Consider the following 24,670-nt stretch of genomic DNA (forward strand, 5'->3'; position numbering starts at 1 on the left):
GCTTTTCAAACCTAAATACAGGAAGCAAGTCCAGAAGAACTGAAATGTACTAGTTCTGCATAGAAAGGGGGGGAGGGGGGGTAACACCGGAGCGCGTGTACGCACAGTTGTACTTACCGCCCCAGAGGCGGGTGGAGCGTATCTGGCAACTTTATGAAAAAGCCTGGTGACGTTTGGGAGGGACACAGTACGTACACGTCCTTCCTTCTTGCCTGACACAAAAAGTTAAATCCATTGAAACAATGCCAAAAAATACTGGATCATTAAACTGCATTAGGCACTGCATACCGGGAATAACTGCAGGTTTAAGAGAGTCTGTGGGTGTCCTATCTCGGGTGACAGCTTTGCCTCTTCTCTTCCCTTGAACGTCAGTGAAGAAGTTTAAACTTATCTAATGTAAGATCTTCGAGTTTTTCGTTGTTTGGTACAAGGGCCAAGCACAAGAGAAAACCCGGTATGTTCTGTTCTCTTCTTGCTCATTGGTTCCAAAACAAACTCAAGTGTGCTTATGAAATGCAAATCGTGTCAGTGACAAAAGCCTATTACAGAAGCAGCCAATAAATCAAAAGTAGTAGTGTGGTTTGCTTTCCTTTCTATAGATAGCAAGCTGAGTTACCTGGAATATAATATCACTGACTACTAAATTCAGTGGGTATTTCTGCACCTGATTTACAACAGATTTTACGATTTCCACAGAAGACTTCATCTAATAAAATGATAAAAAACCCAACCCTTTTGTTTTGCTATTTTAAGAATTCTACTCTTAGTCATTCGCTGGCCAAGCTCCCAGAGTAAGAGGCAACAAACACAGCATCTCAGAACACTTCTGCCTTACAAAATACTCGAACGTAAAAAGCGCACAGAAACTAGACGATCAGTAAGACACCAGAAAGGTATGATAACTGATGCACTGCTTTGCCTTTAATCAAAAACCAGTAGAGGGTAAAAAAACCCTTTACCAAACTCAATGCAGATCCAGCAACAGTCCCGCACTACTTTGCACTAGTGAGAAAGCAGACGTGCATGGAATTACAGTGCAGTGTTTATACATGTGGAAACAACCTGCATTTTTTTGAAAGACATTTCCGTAGCAATTTCGCTAGAGAAGAACAGGGAGCTGCTCCTAAGAAATGTTAAGCAATGACTTTGCCTGCCACACCACTCCGGCCCCTAAGTCCTGCCCACAAGGACTGTGAGAGGTGAGGGCGGTGATGCCGTTCTGCAGCCATGAGCGGGCATTTACTGACAGCTTTCCACGTTCCCGCCTGCTGGCAGCGCTGGCTTGGTTATATTACTTTGTTGAAATTCTTTAAATAAAATTTGAGCATTACCCAGGAGATCTGGACAATCTGCGCAGCAGCAAGCCACAACCGTAAACAACTTTTACAGTAATTTCAATACCTTAGGGACTGTTCTGCTTTACAACTGACAGTTAAATGGACCCGGTATTAAATGTGCCCCTCAGAATATTCCGTAAGAGAGCTAAAGCTTATCAAAGCCAAGAGGCAAGCAGCAGCGGCTCCTTTCCTCTGTCCACACTACAAATTGCTACGGATAGTAACTATCCCACTAGTGCAATTCATGCTTTAATCGCAGTAGCTCTGAAAGGATACTGGATAATACAACAGGACAGGCAGCAATACAGGACAGTTCAGCTGCTTTAATTGCAAAGCGCTACTGCAAACAAGAGCTACACGACGTGTCGAAACAGAACCCAGACATTAACATCCACATTTGTCAAACATTTTCCTCTTAAGGCTTTTTTTGAAGGGCAATGAAAAACAACGGAGGTAGTGCTAGTAGACGAATGCAAGATCTACTGCAGTTCATCTGTTGAAGACAAATTTGAATACTCTTTCCCAATACACCAAAGTAAATTAGTACTTTCTAAAATAAATAGCTAATGTTAAGACAATGCCAGGCTTTAATACACCATTTATTTTAGATACGGTAGTAAACTGTACAGATTTCTAGTATGTTTTCTTATATATAACAGAGCATAGTTGACTTACCAGATCCTCAAACTCTTTCGAGGAGATCCACTGAATCAGGCTTCTAATACTTTTGAGGATCTGGACCTAAGTATAATTTGTTTAATCATTCCGTCTGATGATGGACATCAAATGTTTTACACTGTGGGTTTTTTTTAAACACCAAATGGAGTTTTTGTTTACAATTACTTAGTTTACATTGCAGGAAGTCAGCATACATTAGTTATGCTATAGCATTTGTCAGCTGTAAAACATGACAAGAACTGTCTGACCATACCAGTTAGCTTCTAAAGCTCATTACGAATGCAAGTTTTGAAGTCCCCTTCACCAGTAGTCTTGATCTTCAGCCCACTCTAGCCTGAACGAAATGACCGTGGATCAGTGCAACAAGGTTTTAAGATTCACAGTTCTTTCGGGGACGCTACGCAAGTTGCACCATTCCAAGTACAGGCAGCAGCAAACAGTCCTACACAGTTTGCGTGCTTACGCAGCACTGCTCCTCTCTCATCCCAAGCACCAGACTGCGGAGGGTTCTCACAGGCTCCTAACTAGATTCTCTTAACCGAACTGCAGAGCTGAAAATCAGATAACAGCAGGCCAAGCCAGCCAAGCACGAGTGAGCAAGTGAGACTGTGAGTCAGTGTATTACTCTAAAAATATCTGAAATATTTAGCCAAGTTTCTGTCAAAGACCAGAAGATAAGCCAGAGGTAAATGCAGACAAGCTTAATTAGGTGCAAATAATTGCTGAATTTAAAAGACTGCAAACAATTAGTTGTACGTTCATAAGGAAAAAAAATGCTAGATTGCAGGATTTTTTTGAAGCATTTATCTACCGTCACAAGGTACCGGTACATCTTTTAAATGAGATCTGTGCACAGTTCAAACAGCCGAAATACCAAATTTTAAGAATTGAAACTTTCACTACACGAAGCCAACTATTTCCGTAATATTTTATTAATCAAACCTGATGGATCTTATGTTCCTTACCTGTAGAACTACTTACCTCATCATGCATCAAAATAATAACAAGAGTTGTCTTTAGAGATCAACTTCAGATAAGAAAGACAGTGCACAGTAAATAAACTATTTTAATGTGTTACAAAAGCAGTTCATAGCCAGCCTACCTCCCCAAACAGATGCCCACTACCGCTACGTTTGACAAAGATTCCTTTCAAACAGCTTGAGGTGAAACAGCTTTTCACCTTACTCTATTGTGTCTCTGCATCTATGTTTTGCAACACAAATACCATATACATTCATGGTGAAAATTTTCACATACAGGCAGTCTGCACAAAGCCCGATATCCTTCAAAATCCCTTAGGGCTGGTGAATCACACCTGCGAGAGATTATTTGCATTGTAATGTGGATCATGTCACTAAAATGATATACAAAAATCAGTTCAAGACAGTAACAACCCAAAGACGGGAAGACAAGAAACTGAGCAAGAATATCAATGTGTCAAACTTTGAGCTAAAGTTGTGTGGTTTTGGTTTCGGGGTTTTTTTTTTTTTTTTTTGGATTTGCCAGGTATTCTTTTAACGACAAATATAAAAGGAGTTAAAACATCTCATTCTGGCTGCCTTTAAAAAAAAAAAAACCAACAAACCAAACCCAAAAACCAACAAATGGTCTGGTTTTATAATTACAAATACTGTGTAAGACAATACCTTCTTTGCACTGCAAAACCAACAAATACAAGGATGCAATCAAGTTTCTAAGCATGTCTAAATTTGAAACGTGAATTTTTTTTAATTCAGAAAATTCTTAAGAATTGTTCTTTTTTGGTAGAAGATAACTCAAAGTACAACAACATCTAGACCTGTTTTTAAAGGAGCTTTCTTTCCTGATACATCTTTGACCATAAGTACTCCTTGCGAGTTCAGTACATTCACAAAATAGCTCAATTAAGAACAGTATCACCAATGAATTGACTACTGGAAAGAGACAAAATTTACCAAACATACAGAAATGTAACTTGTACCATAGCAATTAGGCATATCAAAAGATGACACCTGTAATTAATTTTAAAAAGATACAAAAAAGAGAAAAACCTGAATTACAGAAAAGAAAGTCATATTTATTTAATGAAAAACTAGAAGTTAATAAAAATTAGCAAATACACAAAAAATATACACAAACAGCAGCAATACTATGTAGTGACTTACAAAGGGGGGGTGGGGGGGAGGAGGGGAAGCAGCGGCCGGAGACCAGACTGCTCAACATGGCTTGTCAGTCAAAGGGGAGAGGAAAAAAACACAAACAAAAACACGAAACAGTATCCTTTTCAACAGTACAATCAATCTACAAACATGTTTTTAGAATTATTTTACAACATTTCCTGTAGAATCAATTCTTAATACAAAAGATGCCCATTTTGGGTGTATATATATTTTCAGTGGTTTACTGTTGACTTATTTTAAATATATTAGTGTTACTACATGCAACTGCTTCCTGTAATTTAACAGCCTTTCCTTTTATTTACCTTCATATATGTCTACCCTCCATCTACCAAATAATTTGTCTGACAGTCAAAGATGGTTACCCTAGGTTCTGCTAAATTAAATGCAACGGTTTTAAACACTGGCCTGAAGAGGTTTGATTGCCATTTCAACACATGGATATAGTTACATTGATGCCTAAATTGCCATTTTCTGCAAAGAGCTGTGCAATGCTGGTGTCAAAGACTAGACAGTCACTATTCATAATGGCTGTTGCAATTCCCTCATGAATAGATCGAGGAGTTGCTTCCCAAGTCAATCGCCGCCTATGACCATTTAACTCAAGTCGATAAGCAAAGTTTTCTGCTTGCTTGCGTGTTCCTATCAGCTGTACAATTGCAAAGAACTGCTGGTGACCATCATATTTCTCCTGTTTCTCCAATACTAGCATGAAATGAAAGCCAAAACAAGACTGCATCATAACCCAGTCAACAGCACCAGGAAGATTAATGTCTGTAGCAAGGAACACTATATCTTCGCCCTGAAGTGTTGTAATGGACTTATGTTGATGCATCAGGTGTGGCATTACAGCATCCAGAGAACCTTGCCATTTACATGAAGCACCGGGACATGGACAGGAATAAGGCCTAAACTCACACAGCTCCTCATGGTCTGCCTTCTCTGTGTGTGGCAAAGTTATCTCGCATCCGGAAGAGGCATATTTACATGGGAATAGTACAGAATTGGCAACTTTCTCCATAGCCAGGTTACGAATGGAGCCCAGCGGGCCTCGGCAAGTTGGGCAGCACGTAAGTTTGGGGCGACAGTTGCTACAAACAAGGTGCCCACTCTGACACTGAAGAATTGGTGGCAGCACATAGTCAAAACACACAGGACACTCAAAGAGACTAGCCAAGTCATTATTGGAAGCTGTAGTGCCCGTCAGGGCAGGCACCCGCTGTGATGGCGTACACTTTGAAGTACCTGTAGGTAGTGCTGTAGCAGTCTGACGGCTCATTTCTGTAACAGAAGAGAGAAAAAAGAATGAGTATCTAAACACATGTTGTTTTCCTCTATGTACAGTATTTCTTGATTTACAAAGAAGCCTCAAAAGGAGACAGATACAAATGAAAATGAACCATGTAATGCAAACTGTCAATACGTTACGTGTAGGATATCGATTGTGCCGCATACGATACAGACACTTGTGTGACACGCAAGCTTAACAAGTGAAGAAGTTCTGCTAATCACTCTGAGGTGGAATGCAACTATTGGAAGCTGCAAGGGAGACGAGTAAAGATACGCTACAAATGTAACTGAAATCCTCAAAGTTTGTTGTTCTTGGTTGGGTTTTTTGAATATTACATTTACGAAACGCTCCACCCAGATCACTTGTGTGTAACAACTGGAAGCACTATGGAACAACTGTACGGCTGAATTTTAAGTTGCTGTGTATTTAGTGAGATGAGAGACTAGCCATTTTTTAATGAAAAAATGATCATCCAGGTATGACCTTCTCGGTAATCATGTTTACTGGGAGGGGTGTGGGGGGGGGTTGTTAAATTGAAAAACAATAGAAAGGAAAACCACAGCAAAAAAGGTTACTTCACTGCTTTTTGCCCAGGATGGGACAGTGACTCTGCATTTTCCTTAGACTGTTACTATAAGGCCCACAGCTTGTAAAGCTCATCCACTGCTTCAGCTTCCTGAATGAAGCCATTTGTGAAGATAACATTAAAGGGGGAAAAAAAGCAATTGCTTTATTGAATTTCCCAAATAAGACCAGACATTCAAAAGATTAAATTTGAGAATTTTAACACATAAGTACACAAACATTTCTAGTAACTTGAAAAGGCACTGCTGATGAAGTTTTACATTCAGTGGAGTTTATGCTGAAGTTCTGTTCTTTTCAACATCCCCAGACAAAAGTTAACAGCTGTCTGAGCAAACAGCTTGCTCAAGCATTCAACAGATGCAGTGAAAGTACCGTATTTTTAATGTTATGAATGCTACACTTTTTCCTGCACCCCCTAACTCTCCTTCTTCTTGTGCAAAAGGAATTACTAGTACTACGAGAAAAAATAAACACTCCATTTTGAGAAAATAAACCTTACCTTCGTAGGTTAAGGAAAGTCAAGTAAAATGCTATCTAAAATTGGCTTCTGTTACACAGTCAAATTCTTAACCACTTCAAGTGCCTCTCTGCAAGTACACCAGCTCTGGTTCTGTCACGGATGTATAAAGCTCTCAAAATAAACCTCATCTTTTGATTTCCTTGCTACTTGACATGGAGATATCAGGCAATAGGCAAGCTTCCCATATTTAAAGTAGTTTCACCCATAAACTTACTCATACTTGGACTAGACACCTCAAAGCAGCATACTGTGCATGCTTTGTAAGACAGGCACTGTTCAGGGCACAAAGCAGAGGAGCTAAGGGATCCCAATATGCGATAACACTTAGCCCCTGACATTCGCAAAGCAATCATAGGTAGCTTCTAATTCTTCTGCAGAAGCACCTCTCCCCAGTCCAGAGCTAGAAAAACATGAGCGTCTAAGATTCGGTGTTCAGTCACTGATATTAGGAGTCTCACATGCCCAGTAACAGCATCATCTCATCCCCCCCCCTCGTCCCCCACCAAATCTGTTTATCTTGGGCTTGCTGGACTAGAAATATCCAGTTCCCATCTTCAGGAAGGAAAAAAAACCCAGAGTGGTTTTCAGTGCTGGGCCTTAACTGTAGAGATACGACAGGACTGTTTCTATCTTTTGGCCTTATTTTTCTATGTAAGGCATTGCAGCTTAGATGAAAAGCTTAAGATGTTTAAGATGTCTGTGACAAATCAAATATATGTTCTGGGGAAGTGATGCCACACCAGCTTGTTGCAAGGGGATTCAAATAATAAGGCCTCTGTGACAACCGAGCACTGCTGCTATTTTTCCCCAGCACCCGTAGGTGGGAGGCTCGTGATGGCACACTGCAGTTCTATGCTCTGGAACAAATTATACACAGAGAATAACTGCACATAGGGGAACAAATTCTGATCACACTGTTCGCTTGGGAAGAGCTTAGAAATCACATGCATATTCATATGTAAAATTCTAAAAGTGTTTCCCTTCAAATATTGTAAACACACACGTTTCAGAAAAGTTTGCATGTGCTGCTCCTTACCTGAACCTATATGTCCTGATCCAGGGATTCCCAGTAACTCACAGATAACACTGCTGAAAACCACTGCGTTAGACCAGTTCCCTAGGCAGTCTGACGAGCTGGGTGAGCTCTGGTTTCTTTAATTACACCTCTCAGAGCCCATTCAACAGTTAAATTAAGCAACCTACAAACTTTGCAAGAGACCTTATGCACAGACCTGTTTCCCACTTAAGCTTTCTAAGCTACGGATGCACTCGAGAGAAGAGCTGTACAGCCCTGCTTTATCACCGGGTCTGTATGTGACCAGCCCTCACGCAAACCCTCCGCAACACAGGACCGTCCAAATGAGCAGGGCAAGAAAATGAGGAATCTGTGAACCAGACCATTGAGATTAGCACACAAGAAAGAAACTGGATAAAGCTAGAAACTGTAATTTAACAAGCCTAAACCTGCCCAAAGCCTACATTTTCATCACTCTTGTTACCACAAAGATGAATAATAATACATCATGACGGAAAAGCCAGAGTTCATTTTTTATAGCTATCTTAAAAACTACAAGTCAATCACAAGTAAAAGCATTAACAGTGTAATAATACAGTTAATCTACCAAACCACCAAAAACGTAGTTACAAACCAAGCAAAAACAACTACAGACATATTAAAAAAGTTTAAAGATATTTTTGGTTACAAAAACTTTACTATGGGTAAAAGTCCCTATATGCGATATTTGTTATTATGTTATCTTTGCACACGCCGGGAATACGTCTCAAAGCAACAGTGCTGAACTAAAGTATGCCAGGTGTCAGCTTCAAAAGTATTAGTTTCTACAACACGAATTACTCAAAAGATTGTGCAAGTTTGAAAAATTTTAACCAACGGAGAGAGTGAAAAGGCAAAAACGTATTTTAATGATTTCCTAGTTCTAGATCAAGAAAAGCTCTGTCCGTGATGGCATCAGGATGCACCGACCTGTTGAAGCAACTATTCTCAAGGCGGTGCTGGGCACACACACACACACGCCGCCGAGATCTCCCGAGGGACGCGATTTCCCAGCTCCTACAAAACCAGCGTAAAACACTGCGCAGAACGCAACTGAAGAGTCGCTACCTTTCCCCTTCCTGGTGTTACTTCCCGGCAAGCACGCCCACAGGACTCCCTTCCAGGCACACAGAAGACTGGCGGCCGCTCTCCCCGTCATCGGCCGCCAAGGGGCTCATGGCGCTTCCGCGCAGCGCAGACGGGCTGGGGGCTGCGGGGCGGCTGCCGGGCGCTGCCCCGGCCACCCCCGCCGCGATCCCCAGCGGGACCCCGCGCCGCTCCGCGCGCTGCTGTCAGCACCTCAGGCCCGAGCCCCCCCATTTACGGCCGCGCACCCCCCGCATCCACCGGCTCCGGCCGAGCTCCGGCCCGGCGCCCCAAAATGGTTCCCCAACGTGCCCCCGCCGGGCCGGCTCCTCCCCGCCCGCGCTGCCCCGCGCCCGGCTCAGCGGCTCCGGCAGAGCGGCCCTCCCGCGCCATTGGCTGCCCCGGAGAGGGGGCGGGGCCGCCCGCGCCACTGGCTGCCCCGGGGAGGGGGCGGGGCCGCCCGCGCCACTGGCTGCCCCGGAGAAGGGGGCGGGGCCGCCCGCGCCACTGGCTGCCCCGGAGAAGGGGGCGGGGCCGCCCGCGCCACTGGCTGCCCCGGGGAGGGGGCGGGGCCGCCCGCGCCACTGGCTGCCCCGGGGAGGGGGCGGGGCCGCCCGCGCCACTGGCTGCCCCGGGGAGGGGGCGGGGCCGCCCGCGCCACTGGCTGCCCCGGGGAGGGGGCGGGGCCGCCCGCGCCACTGGCTGCCCCGGGGAGGGGGGCGGGGCCGCCCGCGCCACTGGCTGCCCCGGGGAGGGGGGCGGGGCCGCCCGCGCCACTGGCTGCCCCGGGGAGGGGGGCGGGGCCGCCCGTCGCTGCCCGGCGGCGCGCAGTGGGGGCGCGCAGGGGGCTGCCATTCGCACTCGAGGGGACGGCCCGGCCCGGCCCTGCCCGGGGCACCGGCGGCCTCCGCCTGGCAGCACCGCCCTGCCCCGCCAGCAGCGGCCCGAGGGGCGCCCGGACCCCGCCTCGCTGCCGGCCCGGAGCCCCCGTGTAGGCGGGCCCCCCAACTCCCTTTACGGGTCACCCGGACGCCATGCAGAACCAGCGCCGTTCGTGCTCCACACGTGTCACACCGGTTCTTTTTCAGCTACTTGCAGATCCACCGATCTGACCATCTCCCCTAACGAACTGTTTTTAGGAGCTATAGATTCCATTCCAAACTCTTCTCAGCCATCAATTCCCTTCCTGTTCCTGCTCTTTCACGGATACCTCACTTCCCACCATGGAGCTATGAAGTACCCATCCAACGGGAATCTTCCTCCCATTTGTATAAAGATTATTCAATTAAGCAAAAGCATAACCTCAAGGAAAAGACCAGCAGATTTGAAACAATGTGGCACATTCAAATATCCTTACGGACTATTAAAAAATTACAATGGTTATGGACAAGGGAGTTGGAAACCAAGCCAACGCGCTTGCACGATGCACACGCTGGGCTCGGCAAAGCTTTGGCATCACAGAATACCGATGATGGACGGTAAGACCACATCAATAAGTATGTAAGTACGAGTTTCAGTGGAGATAACAACACACTACGCTAAACTGTTCCGGTCACATAAGAAGTAAGGCTACAGCACCCGAGCAATGAAAATTATCTTTCAAAATGCTTTCCTACTACTACAGATTCAAGTCCTGTTGCAGGAAGGCTGCGGAAGCTTGTAGCAGCACTACAACATGTACAAGGAACGCCCGGTTACTGTTAACAAAAACTACAGACTCAATACAAGGCATGCTCCTGCTTAACCCCCAGATGTGCAATACACAAACAGCCCCACCAGTGAAAACTCAAGAAAGTTTCCAAGCAAAACAGCAAAGCTTAAGAAAACCAGCGCTAAAATGGCTTTTGAGAAACTAAGAGCACGTTCTGAAGTGTCCGAAACATGCCCTAGGCTTTCCCTCCCGCACCAAAGCGGCTGTCCCCCAAAACATGACCGCAAGCCCTTGGCCAGGTTAGCTAATGCTGTATCTCTCTGCTACACTGCGACATAAGGTACAGTGCTTGAAGAAAGAAAGCCTTTGAAATCCCAGATGGGTAAAAAAATGACAGAATGGGTAGACACAATCAATTCACTGTTTAAAAGGCTCGGCTGAGGTGCAGACATAAGGAAAGCAGTTTCAAGCATTCAAAAAGGTGATGTACCTCACAGGCCACGGAATTAACGGTATGTGGAAATAGATTGATACCCTTTTAGCTTCTCATCTTGCAAAGGTGTTAGCTTCAGACACCGTTCTAGAAATCACATCTCCTGCATTTCACTGAAACATGGGACACCTTTGACAAATTCAAGTGAACACCCTCCACTTCTCCAAAATCTTCACTCATATCAAATGAGATTAGACTTTGATTTAACACTGTAATTCGCTTTTGAGAAGGTAACTGAATATTAGTTTTAGGAAAAAACCCACAAAACTTCTGTATAATCATCTTAATGGTGGGGGGCGGGGATGATTATATAACGCTGAAGAGTGGTGCAAGGACAGAAAACAACGCCTTATCACCAATATCTGTGTGTGATGCAGTAAAATCTTTTTCTCAACAACATTTCAGAAGTAATTGAATTCAGAGATTTCCATTCACAAAGCATTCTTATTGCATTACAGCCACCACCAGCAGTACAAGATCTTTCAACTTTTTCAACTGTATACAATCATATCTGAAAATGAGACTTCTTAAAAAAAAAATACCCTGTTACAGAGCACTGGAAACATATGAAAAACCCTGACAGGTTACTTTTTTCAAGATGCGACGTAAGTCAAAGAATGTCAAAACCCAAAAGCTAAAGGACCTGTTGAAAGTACTCATTAAACAGGTGTAAATAAGAACTTAAAAGAAGATACAGAAAGATTAGTCAATATTGTCAGATACTTGTACAATCCAATATTGGTAACTTCTATACAATATTATAAACAATAAGTACTTGGTAAAATATTATAAACAGTAAATTGAGAAGATTAAAATGTTACCAATACTTCTTCAGTGGCAGAAGGAAGGCTTCATCAATGCAACAGAAAAAAAAAGAAGTGTGTGTATAGCTAGAAACAAGAATGGGGTGTGGCTGTGTGTACACATATCCAAGTACACACAAAGTACCTAACATCATGACCAAGAAACTGCAAGTGTTACTGATACAGAAGGCCCAAGTGATTACTACCTTGAGAATGAAGGTAATTAAAAAGCACATTTTGTTCTGACTAAAAAGGGGTACCAGTGTTTTTTAAGTAGGGAACTTTCTCGCATTTTCTGAAGTAGCAATAGGTTAACTACATGTTCAAAATCCTTAGGATACCGTATTTTTGTACCATAGATGCTTATTTATGAGAAGTCTTGAACTTCCGAGGACAACATCTATAGCGCTACTACAGAAACTCAAGCTTTTCAATTACATGTACTTACTGTTTCTGAAAATAATTTTCCAAGGGATCTACCTTTCCTCTGTCCCCACTTGCACTCGTGATCATCAATGTACAGCAAAAGAGAAGGGGAAAACGTTTTAGCAGACTACCGAAAACATGACATATTGCCCTTACTGTCACCAATCTTACTACACACCAGCAATCAAACACGTATCACACTAAGAGTATTATGCACAAGTGTCTCAGAGACTAGCTTGCGACTATTCTTAAAAATTAGGTTTTTTTCATTTCTATTTACATTTTAAAAAGACATTCTAGGGGCCAAGGCTTTTCCATTTTGAAGTCTATCAAATTATGTCTCTCAGCTCTTGGGAGATGTCAGATCACAAAGACCTGGCATGGTCAATACCAAATGCACATCGGCTCCTGCAAATCTGACAACACTGGACAGACAAATATACATCCCTGCATACACACAGCCTCTCCACCTACTGGCCTACTTCAAAACTTTTAGGAAACTTCATGACATAAATTATTAATCAACTACATAACACAATTTAGTCTCTACACACTCTGGTTTTGATTCGCAAATTATAAATTTTTTCAATCCTTCCAGACACTTGTTTTCTTTAATGCCCTTAACTATATACTGTTTGTTATTTCAGACACCTCAGGGTTTCTCTTTTCCTACATAATAACTAAAAGCCAGAGCAATCCAATGTAACACAATATTATAAAACAAGAAAAAAAATTTTACAAAATTGAGACAAGTCTCATGATAATTTCCTTTTCCAAAATGTCATCTATCCAGTTCATCTCCTTTTCATACAAAATTACAATGATTTCCACTACCTTGTAGTGACCCAGCCTGCCTGAAATTGCAGGTAGTAGGTTTTTTTCTTACACCTCAAGCCACTCCCTACTAACCCTTCTTTCCAATCATCAGGAAAGGAAATCCCAATGGATTTATAAATCATGGAATCAGTCATGCTCTTCGTGGCTACCTCTACAGTGAGCCACCAGACCTTAATGCTCAATGTTTCTGATGCTATCATATATGTTCTCTTGTACACCATACAATCACCAATTGAGTCATTGCTAGTGGGCAATCCAGATCATCTCCAAATTCACAGCACCATGCAAACACAAACAATGTTATTACACCCATCGAATTATAGTCACCTCTTTCTAATCCAACACAAAAACTTGAGCCTTGTCTAGCACCGTTTGCCTTCTGCTCCATCACTATCACTATTTCACCTGCTTATCTATGCCAGAATATTAAACATCAACAGCTATCAAAGATTTTCTTTCCAACACTTTGTAATGTAAAATTAAGGAGGAACAACCACCACATAAAAATTGTATCAGCAAGCAACTAGTACCATCACTATCGAGTTAATTTTTAAATGCAACAAAGAACTTCCCCAATTTAAAAAACTGAATAGCCGGTACTCTAGCCCACCGGAATTTTCCACATTCTAGAGAATCAAGATCCAAGTTAGCATGGAATATCAGAAACTATACTGCTATGATACTCCATTTTTGCAAAGAAAGCCAAGCTGAGGAACAAAGTTCAGAGAAAAAATGACTAACTGATAAACCATCAAATTTCGTTCTAGAATGAAAACTAGAAATGTCTGATCAATAGCAAAAAATTACGTTTGGTTCACTCACTCTTTTCTACATAATCAGAGAACATCTCAACTTTCAAGTCTTATATTTACATGCAGCATTAAGTAAGAAAATAGGCTCCTTTGTGAATTCAGATCAATAATTCATAAAGCAAAATAGGATGCTTATCTCCCCCATCTTTTCAGCTTGGGAGGAGAGGAATCAGTATAGAAAGAAAAAGCTAGGGGTAATATAAAGAAAATTCAAGCTATACTAAAACCAATTTATCAAATGCCACCACTAGAAAAAAGAAAACACAGCAATACAGTACACAAACTGGTATAAGTAACAATAGCAAAAACTGGTGGATATTTGTTGATCTATTATAATCAAGTTAAGCTGCAAACTAGCCAGTCACACCACCTTTTCCATTATATATAGTTAAACAAACACACAGGGGAAAAGATTCATTCTTTAAATACAAATCAAAACCAAACACTTGCATTAGAAAGATCATGGACCACTTCCAAATTGGACTGTACCATATTCTTCCTTTTTAAAAACAAGTAACTTATCCCCTTGACACTGCTGAAGCCCACCTACTACAAAGAGGCATGAAGATGGTGATACAGAAATACTGCTCGCTCGTGCTGGACCTAAAGTGGTGCTCTGTGACAGAAGTCTTCTCTTTTCTACATTCTTTAGTTCTGTATCTTCAATGCCAATATCAGCAGCCAGTCAATAGCCAGAACCTTCCTTGGCACAGGACACCTGAACCTCCAGCATGCCCACACATGGAACCTATAGCATGATACACTACGGTATGAACTCAAAATCGGCAGCTGTCCCACACTAGCCTTCTCAGATACCAAGCCAAACGTGCCTTTCTGCAGCCTGCCATAGTTTGAGCACAGTAAAGTTAACTGAGCTAAAGCAGAAGTACAGGTTTCAAAATAAAGATGTCAGAAACTACACAGCAAATTAAAACTGCGTAAGAAATACAGACGACTAAAGAATAAATAACAGAGAAAACAGTTTTTATTTCTTAGTAATATCTGATTTCCTTTCACTGTGCACAGAGTACACTGAACTCAGCTGCATCAGGATCATCTTCCAACAATTCAGCCCAGTAATTTCTATAAACACAGGTAGACAGTCACCTCTTACAAAGTTCCAGACATAGCATGTTGCAGTAAAAAGTAAGGCAGGCATACAGGACGATCAGCTACAAAGTGAATTGTAGTAACAGCACCAGAAAAGAAAGCAAATTATTTTTCATTCTACCACATACTACCATTCAGAAGTATCTAAAGCAGGAGCATTTAATTCTGCTCTACAAAATATCATAGATGAGCTCTGTACCCAATTACACTTTATGAGTAAAAAACCAACCAACCAACCAAAAAACCCTCTGTAAATGTTAACAGCAAATCCTACCAGTGTGACAATTTGGGGGCTGTTTCTTTCCTCAGTCTGATTTTGCAAAAATTATATTCTTCACTGCATACTGTAATTGCCAAGCAATATTGCATCACCACCCCTGTGTTTGTGGCAGACACAGGGAAGAGGGTGTGGCATGGAAGCGCCTACCTTAATCCAGTAAGGCTAAACTAAAAGAAGTACCTGTACTCTGATGCATCTCTACAGACAAAGCCTTTCTGTGATAACTATTCCAATTCAAATTCAAGACCTATTTTATGCTCAATAGCTTCCGTGCATAACTAAATAGTACTAGGGAGCAGACCATCAAAACAACCAGACCTGATCAAGGAGCACCTGGCCTATAAAAGAGACTGAGAATGACACAAAAAGACTCTGTAGGAGTTGGGACAGGACTACGTACATCGACTATTTTTATAAAGATCTCTCCATCTTGTGCATTGCTTAGGTTCATACATATTTCCATGTTAAATAATAATTTATTCTTGCAATCCTTCATTTGTTCTGTATTCCTGTATGCAGTCCTGGTGACAGTGGAGAAGAATGGCAATCTGACCTGTGGAGAGTGAACGTGTAAGGGAAGGCTCGGAGAACTGACACACTGATTCCAGAGTACAGATCTCGGTGCCCCAAAGTATGTCAAACATGAAATCTACACAGAAGTACAAAGTACATCCAGCATCACGGAGCACAGAGTGGTGACACTGGAAGCCTAACTTTTAACTCATCAGAAATTAGTATTTTCAGAACTTCTAGCGCTAACCTACACAGAATCTCTAGTCATTTTGAGGAAGAGCTTTTACAAGTTGTGGGTTTTTTTTTTAAATCCAGATAGTTAATCTTCAGAAGCAAGAACATTTAGCAGAATGTCAGATAAAGATGCCTTTATATTATCGCACACATGCAACACAAAGAACAAAACACATTAATGCTTAAAATGTAAAGGATCGAGTCCATATTTTTTAAATGGGCATTTCTACATTTTGGAAGTAAGATTTTCCTACTATGGATAACTAATTCAAAAGGAAAGCTATGGAAGTCTAAGATGGGACACAGGTTTTTATATTTTGTTGGTATACTGCAGGCAGAAAACAAAGACCACTGAAATTATTTACAGTGCAACCAATGTAACACCTTAGCAAAAGAAGTGCAAAAACACAGTGGCATTTTCACACTTCCCATGGTTCCAAACTTTTCAGTACTTGATTTCTTTAAACTCCCATCTTCTTGTGTTTCTAGAATCCATTCTTTGAGGCGTATGTACCTCTATTAAAACCAATACATTTAACTGACTTAAAGGTTTTCCCCACTCATCAGTTCTGAATCAACTGTTTCCGTAACTCTGCTGCACAAGTATTCAACTACCACCATTAAAAATCTTTTTTTTAACTGTTACTACAGTGTTGCTCAAACCCTCAGACTTGGCTACTGACAAGACAAGGTCACACTCCTGCACAAAGCAACAGATCTACTGCTTTTCATGAAAACATGTGTTTTAGAATGTGGCTTTATCTCACAAATAAGAGCACTTTTCCAGCAAGTATTATCAGCCCGAGGTGTAACAGAAACGGGTTGAACTGCTGACTCTACAGACCAACATGTTATATGCAAAGATTAAGCATTCCTTGAAACCTTGAAAGATTAGTGGTACTAGAGCAGTAGTCTGTGGCATGGGAGACCTGCGTTTAGTTCCTGCTCTGTCACAAGCTTCTGAGTCACCACAGGCAAGTACTTCCCTGCCTTTTACAGGCTTTAAAATACCCTGAGTAGCTGTGAGCCTCAGACACTAATGCAAAAGGGAATGAAATAAATTGGTAAGGATACTGAATTAACTCTAGACCCTGTTCAAATTTAATTCACGTTAGTAATAACTAAATATCATTATATGCTAAAGGACACTATGTTAAGTTACTTAACATCTCAGTTTGTACAGTCAGCAACTGTCAAACTTCACTGTTTACTTTCCAACTCCTACTCACAGGATAACTGCCCTCTATCCATTCATATTCTGTACATTAAAAAGACGAATTAAGGAGACACTGGCTACATCCTTCTCCCTAATTCTACTGTATTTAATCTGAAGGCCTCCTGTGACATCAACAACATATTGACATTTCGTGGAAAGCAAATAAAATAACATTTCTTCAGAGGGATCCTTGTATTAAAAAAAAAAAAAAATCCCTCTGCTTGCTTTGTGAAGATCCAACTACCCAGCTTTTGAAGCAAGTGATTCAAATTCAGCAGAAAAGGAGCTCTCAGGCAAGAGAATTATATGTTCTTTTAGTGCCATTAAATTCTGATCAGGTATACCTCAAATGCTAAGTAAAACGCATCTACTATTTCACTTATTTGTGTTGCTTCGGAAATGCTTCATGACACACAAAATTAAAATTCAACCATAATCACTCTGAAGTCAGGCCTGAGTCTGCATCAGAAAATAAAACACAAGGTATTATACATGGTTTGGATGTGACAGGAGTAGATGTTACCCTTCTGCTACTTAATGCTCTTTATCAGCACCTTCAAAATACAGTATCTATCGTTATGTCTTTCTCTGCAAAATATTGTCCTCTCTTCTGTTATGTAGTTAAATCGAAACCTGAGTCTATGCTGCAGTGCTGAATTTCAAACACGAAATTCTAACAGTGATTCACTATCTAGAGCACAACTGTAAACTTCAGTACTTATTAGCCTTTTCCTTTTACAGGAGTGTCACAAAAACACATTAGGTTGGAAGATCAAGCATTCAAAAATCAGGAAATAAAAAATCTAAAGTTTCACAGGCAACCCTAAGTCTACTTCCTCATATGCATATTAAGAATCAGCCTTCACGAAATAATCTTTTTTCACACACTCAACTCCTTTAGTAGATGAGCACCTGTACATCCATGGAAGAACTATGATTGTACAAGGAACAACAACTTTTCCTTAAATAGAACACCTGACTTTAAAATCAAGCTGTATAGGGCAGCAGCTGGTTTTAATACGCATAAAAGTGCTTTTAAAATTATTACTTTACAGGTGCTGTTGTAGAAGAACGTCTGTCTCAACTTCTATTATGAAATGCATACTTTTTATTTGTAAAATTTCCTTTCTAAAGATTATACTTGACCAAGCACGAAGCCAGACTAAAAATTTATAGTACATCATCAACATCTGCCAGCCAAATCATTCCCTAGTCACACCTATGCAACCAGTCTTCAAATTACATCCTTAAAGTACTTGCATAATCACACAGATATCAGCCACGTAGAGACGAACCCCACACAAGTAACTCTGAAGCGTGTTGACACCTTCATGCACAAAAAAGGGGAAAATTCCTGGGAAAGTCATTTTTACTCTAATGATTTTACATATATAATACATATATGTGAATATATATTTCAAAATAAACATTCAGAAATCAAAAGATTAGTTGAGCAGAGCATTTTCACAGCTTTTACACGACAACTGCACATGCACATAAGAAGGAAAGGAAAAAGACTTAAGGCTCATATATAGGCAAAAGTGAACAACTTCACATGAACTTTCAAAATAGCTTAAGTTAAACATGAGAAGTTCACACCTGAAAGTGGGGTTATATATGCTTCAATGTGCATTTGTTTGTTGATGCGTGTTTCAAACATGATTTCCAAAACAACATTAGATAATTTCAGATTAAAATATCGGATAATAAGATTGTTGCAAATTCCGAGTCCTATTTCTAGTCAAAAAAATGACAGGAGGTAGTGACATTTAAAAATAATAATAATAATCAGAGAGTCCATTTTCACAGATCTGAGGGCAGGATTAAAGTCTTGGTTCTAAACTGATAACACAAGAGTTATAGTCATTACCTTTCAAAGAGAAAGTAGCAACATTACATGTGTTAAAAGTTCTTCTAATAGCACTTTTAAGAAATACTGTAACTGAGCAATTCTTAAGAGCTTTTGGATACCATTACAAACAACTGAAGAAAATGGTTCACCCATAGCACAAAGAATAATCCACCAGATACAGGCTCCACAACTCCAAGCACGCACGCTCTGTATGTCAGAGTGCAATTTCACCATTTCTAAAACAAACAAAAGCAAGCTGCCATCAAATTGAATGGTTGCGTTGCCTGCCTTTTACCCATTAGTTTTTTTTCTCTTTAAGGTAACACACCCAGCAAGATCAGTCTTGCACAACTCCAGGAGCGCTTACATTGGCACACCAGGTAGACATCAAAAACATGCTGGCAATGGAGGGCGCGACTATTCTCTCTTAGCTGTAAGCCTGCACTTCCAGTGATCCCCAGCATTCCCACAATGACAGAGGATGACACCTCTTGCAGCAGCAGTGGCTCTTACGTCACCATGCAGCAAGCTTCTCTGGGAAGTTGGCCATATAACAGTTACCCATTCCTCACAGGCCATTAAGTTTTCAACAAAACTTGGGACAAAACTCAGTGCATTTCTCATGCACACTGGTGACAGCAACACTGCAAGTTATCACTGGTAGCCTGGACAGAAACTGTCTTTAGCTACTGCAGAACTGTAGCCTGGACATGCTATAGCTTGTGAAATGCTACATCTTCTGTAATGTCTTCTTTCCTAACACTTGATGAGTTAACAGCAACTAATCACGTATTTTAGAAACAATATTAACTGACTTTTAGAAAAATCACAGGAAAAACTAACTTTTAAAACCCACTTGAAATTAGTACCTACACATTTCAGCATAAAGCAACATGTGCCAAGATTTAAAAAAAAGAACTCAGAAACCTCGTATTTCAGTTGTCATCCTCTTGCAAAATACAAGAGACACAGAACTTTCCCTCATGAAAGATCTGTAATACAGAGTAAACTGAAACAACAAAGATAAGCCTTTTAATACACCTATATTACTAAGCTAGACAACAGCTCTACCAAGTTTTACATAAAGGAATTTATTTTCAAGCTTTCCTTTTCTTAATTGCACACTAAATTGTCTTAAAATACTCATGCTACAGTGAAAGCCTTTTCAACCTTTTGACAACCTTTACATTAGCAAAATTTAACATACAATTTTCCTTCATATATAGTTTTCCTTTGACATATTTCACATGAACACATATTTGAAAATAACACTTAAAAAGTGTGGCATTCAAAATGCTCCTCCTTTACAGCGCTCAAAAAACCAAATACAAACACTGACAAACTACTGTGGTCTTTCATCAAAGACTAAATGAATTTTTGCTGTGTTTAGTACTGTATGCAAGAACTGTAGAAAATAACTTTATTAACTTAAAGACTTAATGCCACACAAACCAAAGTTCAAAGAACTGCAGTTTCACTTTGGAGGAGCTGATGACTAATTCTCTAAGCAGCAGAAGTTATCACAACACTCTCCTCGGTTTTCTTCATGTCTCAGCAAGGTCATCAATTGTTACAAGAAAACATACAAACCTGTTTCTAGATAAGGCAAGCAAAAAAAGAAATGGTCAACAATTTTCTGTAGATGAATTTGCTGTTCTTTTTACGTCTATTTCCCTGTAGGCATATATCCAGAGTAATTTTTTAAAATGCATTTCCAGATGCAAAAGGGCAAACACAGTCTTCACCATTCAAAAAATATTTAACTTCCCCACTAAAAACACAGCCAACCTCAGCTTCTGTATTCAGTTTCTACAAACAAGTGAAAATCAGAAGCACACCATTTGGTTAGCTTATCTTTTTTATCTAGCACTTTATCTGATTAAAGTACTGTGGAATTAGTAACCAAATCTCTCATTCCTGTGGTATCACAAAGAATTGCCATTTTTTAGATTAATTCAAACAGACATATATTTAAAACACTTCCCCTGGGCATTACAGAGATGTAGTATGCAGTCTGGATTAGAACTAGAAAATACATACGTATATTGTGTGGCATAAAACTGAAGAGTATTAAGAGGGCATTAATGCTAGGTTTTGTCTTCTTTCTTTACCTAGCACAGTTAACAGCTAAACACACGATAGCACGGTATAAAACAACCCCAAGTCAATGGCTTGTGAAGATTTTTGTTACATGCAATTAAGTCCTAACAGGAAATACTCAGGTAAACCTGCAATAACATCTACCAGTAGCAACACAGTATACAGGCACATCTCTCCATTTCTAGTCCACGATGTGACACTGTACACAGAAGACATGTATCAAAATTGTATTTGTCTCATGACATTGTACATTTAAGACATGAACAGTATGTACACTTCGAAAGGGTAGACTGCTTACCGCCTATTTTTTTTTGTTAAAGAAACAAAACATTTTATTCAAGATAACAATATGTCTCTGCCTGTTGTGTGCTTCTGTTAAGAGTCAAAAGGGGTATCTCTTACTATCCTTTCTTTAATCACAACTAGTTTACACTTTTCTAAAGGCTCATTTTCCCTCAAAAACCAAAGCAACACTTTTAAAAACCCAGTAAAGACCATCCCCTGCATTTACAATGTTCATAATGTTTAAGACTCTAAACTTCAGAGAAGAGATCCTAAGCTTTAGGCCCCAAGTGATGGTTGAACTAGAGCTTGCCAGCATCCTTACTTCACTGCTAGTGTTTCTCTGCAGCAGGTAGCACTTAACAGCACCAACCAGGGCTTCAATTCAGGTAACTTCAGTCAGCAGCTGGAAACAGAATTTTCACTTTGGCTTTCTGCAGACTGGGTACATGCATCATAACCTCAGAACAGAGTTCCTCACATGTGTCCAGAATTTTCACATACCATTCATTTACCTTGCCTATTCTGGTTCATCTTAGCTCCTGAAAATATGACAACCATTAAAGCAAAACACGCACTGATAACCTTTTTGGCAAAACTCAGTCCAACTTTTAAAGCTGACAGTTACAAGAGTACAAACACTATTAGAAGCAGAAATATAGAGCAAAGTGATTCTAACTCAAAATTAAAAACAGCACGTTTCTCATAAAAGTTGCACGTACAGTCTTCCAGAATGTTTCATGAAAATACCAGAATTCATAAAACTGTCCTACTTGATTTCTTTGAGTTTTCAGACCCGAATGAGCTGCTTCCTACGTGAATATGCACACGCTTCCCCCTCTTCCACATTAGAGGCAGGTGTCTGACATCTGAGCAGTATTCTCTTTCTCAATTCACACTGAACAGACAGCAGCAACTGTACTCAAACCTAAGTATGGAAAGTACTTGTGTTATTTAAAATATTTACTTTCCTCAGTTCACACCTACTTAGCTGGAGCCACTGAATTTCTGGGCTACCTCCTCTAGTACAGTCTAATTAGACCACAGCATTAAAATCTTACCAACAGAAATAAGAGATTAATGGACAAGAAACTTACTCATGACATGCACTTTCAGTACCAAAATGCTCATCATTTTATCAGTTTCAGAATTCTTGGGTCACAACAGATTGCTAAAACTATACCACTGATGGATGACTCTTATCCTTCTGCTTTCCTTTATAATTTTTCACCACTATGAAAAGCGCTAAAGCTATTTAAGGACATGAGCTTCCACTGAAGTTAATGCAATTATCATTTCTAGCACTCAATTTTTACATCAATGTTACAACGTGGAACAAATGATGAAAGTAGAACTAATCGATTTACTATGTAGGTATACTCCCCAAAGTTACTTTCTGCAACAGATGACTAGTCCAGAGATCCAAGTTTTATCCTAAAAGCTTCTGTATTAGTCTACCTGTCCTCAAACAGCTCACATCTTCTTGAAGACCAGCTTAAATAGCTTAGGGTTGAGAACAGCCCCTTCCACTATTCCTCCCTCTCTGGAAGGCATCGCATTAGCCTCATTAGAAGGGACATAAACAGACAACTGAAACCATGTCCCACGTGTGGAATATCCCACGTCCTTCATGACCTAGTCCAATTAGCTATGAGCTTCCTAACATCCACTCATCTGCTGCGTTCAAGAAATTAAGTCACTTTATCTATACGAGTAAACTGCTCATTACGGAGTAAAGGCAGTATTTGCCCAGACTGGTTGGAACAGACTGAAGAGAGAACACGGGAGAAATATTGTATGTTTACAAATAAAATGCGAGCTTATAATAGATGTGCCACCAGTTCACCACCGGAAAAGAAACTTGGTTCTCCTCCTGAAACAACGCTTCCAATGCTTTGCCTTACGCTACAAACGCTATTGTTTCCTGTCCTTTTAAACCACAGAAAAGAAGAAAACACGTCTCCAGCCCTTTTATCTGGCGGGGGAACCCGTAGGCCGAGCGAGAATCTCCCCCACTGCTTGCTCTCACCGGATTAGAGCAGAGGGAGACGGCAGCCTTCCCAGGAAATGTCACAGAGGGGCACCCAGCGGCCCATCTACTCCCGCAACCTGTTTCCTGCGGCGGCTGGGCCCGCCAGGACGCAGGCGGCGAGGGGCGCCGCGGGGGCCCGGAGCCGCAGGCCGCCGCCGCCTCCCCCCGCCGCCGCGGCCCAGCTGACCTTCGCCGCGCCGGCAGCCGGCGCCGGGCCCGCTCCGCTGCCGCCAGCACAAAGCGCACGGCGCGGCCGAGGCCGAGCCCACAAAGGGGCAGCCCCGCGGCCCAGGCCCGCGCGCGGCGGGCCCTCCGCAGCAGCCGAGCCGGGCCGCCGCCTCAGCCTGGCGCACAATAGCCCGGCGGAAGGGCCCGGAGCCGCCCGCCGCCGCTTCCCTCCTCCGCCTCCCCTCGGGACCCGCAGGCCCGGCCGGGGAGGAGAAGGGCCCGCGCGCCTCGCCCCCCTCGGGCCGGGCCGCCTCAGCCCCCGGCGCGCGGCCCGGCCGCCAGCAGGAAACCGGCCGCCCGGGCTGCGCTTAGGCCGCGGCGGGGCCTGGTCCCGACTCCCCTCAGCGGCCGCCGCGCCGGCCCCGCGGCCGCGCCGAGGCCTTCCGCGGGGTGGGGGGCGCCGGGCGGGGAGAGGGCCCCGCCGGGCCAGCCGCTCTCGCCCCTCCGAGGCCGCTCGGCCTCCCCTCCGCGACGCGCTCACCTGTGGGCGCTGGGCTGGGCGGGACCCCGCTGAGGCGGCCTGGCTCCCTCGATGGTGCGGGCTGCGGGGCGACTGGCTGCGCCGCTCTGGCCGAGACGCTCGGTGCCCGGCGCGACCGCCCGAACCGACCGCGCGCTCCGTGCCTCTCGCTGCCGGCCGAGGAGACACCGCCAGGGGGGCGCGCCAGCTGCGGCGGAGCTCTCCTGCCTGCCAGGCGCGCTCCCGGGGCAGGCGGGCGACAGCGCGCGGCCGGCAGCGCCCTCGCGCACGCGCACCCGGCAGCGGCGCGCGCAGGCCGGGCCGCCCGGCTCCCGGCGCGGCGCCCAGGGAACAAAGGCCGCGCCGCCCCGCGGGGAACCCGAGCGCCCGGCCGCCCCCTCCGCGCCGTCACCCGTCCCTTGGGGCCGGGGGGGGCGGTCGCCTCTTACCTGTGCCGCCGCCCAGCCCCGCCAGGGTCCCCCGGGCCCCCCGCGGCCCCCCCAGCGAGCGGGCCCGGGGCGGGGAAGAGGCCACGGGCCCGGCCCTCGCCCTGCCGCGCCCGGTGTGCCGCGGCGCCGGCCCCCCCGCGCTTGCAGCAGGCGCCTTGGCACGCCGGCATCTGCGGGGTCGAGGC

The 24,670-nt window shown here is 42.9% G+C and overlaps 1 protein-coding gene across 6 annotated transcripts; it reads right to left on the reverse strand.

The window, feature by feature from the left end:
* Nucleotides 1-1,918: 1,918 nt before the first annotated feature.
* Nucleotides 1,919-24,507, reverse strand: SIAH1 (siah E3 ubiquitin protein ligase 1). 6 transcript variants are annotated; one of them, XM_037409517.1, is made up of 2 exons: nucleotides 24,486-24,507; nucleotides 1,919-5,452 (listed from the first exon to the last, which is right to left on the reverse strand). In XM_037409517.1, exon 2 carries the CDS (start codon nucleotides 5,448-5,450, stop codon nucleotides 4,602-4,604), a length of 849 nt encoding a protein of 282 aa, XP_037265414.1. In that variant the 5' UTR covers nucleotides 5,451-5,452; nucleotides 24,486-24,507; the 3' UTR covers nucleotides 1,919-4,601. The 6 variants fall into 6 exon arrangements, with proteins under 6 accessions (XP_037265414.1, XP_037265410.1, XP_037265413.1 ...); XM_037409513.1 differs by lacking the exon at nucleotides 24,486-24,507 and adding an exon at nucleotides 24,058-24,308; XM_037409516.1 differs by lacking the exon at nucleotides 24,486-24,507 and adding an exon at nucleotides 12,103-13,167.
* Between the last annotated feature and the right edge of the window lie 163 nt (nucleotides 24,508-24,670).

This window comes from Falco rusticolus, chromosome 15 (assembly GCF_015220075.1).
Source record: "Falco rusticolus isolate bFalRus1 chromosome 15, bFalRus1.pri, whole genome shotgun sequence".
Taxonomy (NCBI): Eukaryota; Metazoa; Chordata; class Aves; order Falconiformes; family Falconidae; genus Falco; species Falco rusticolus.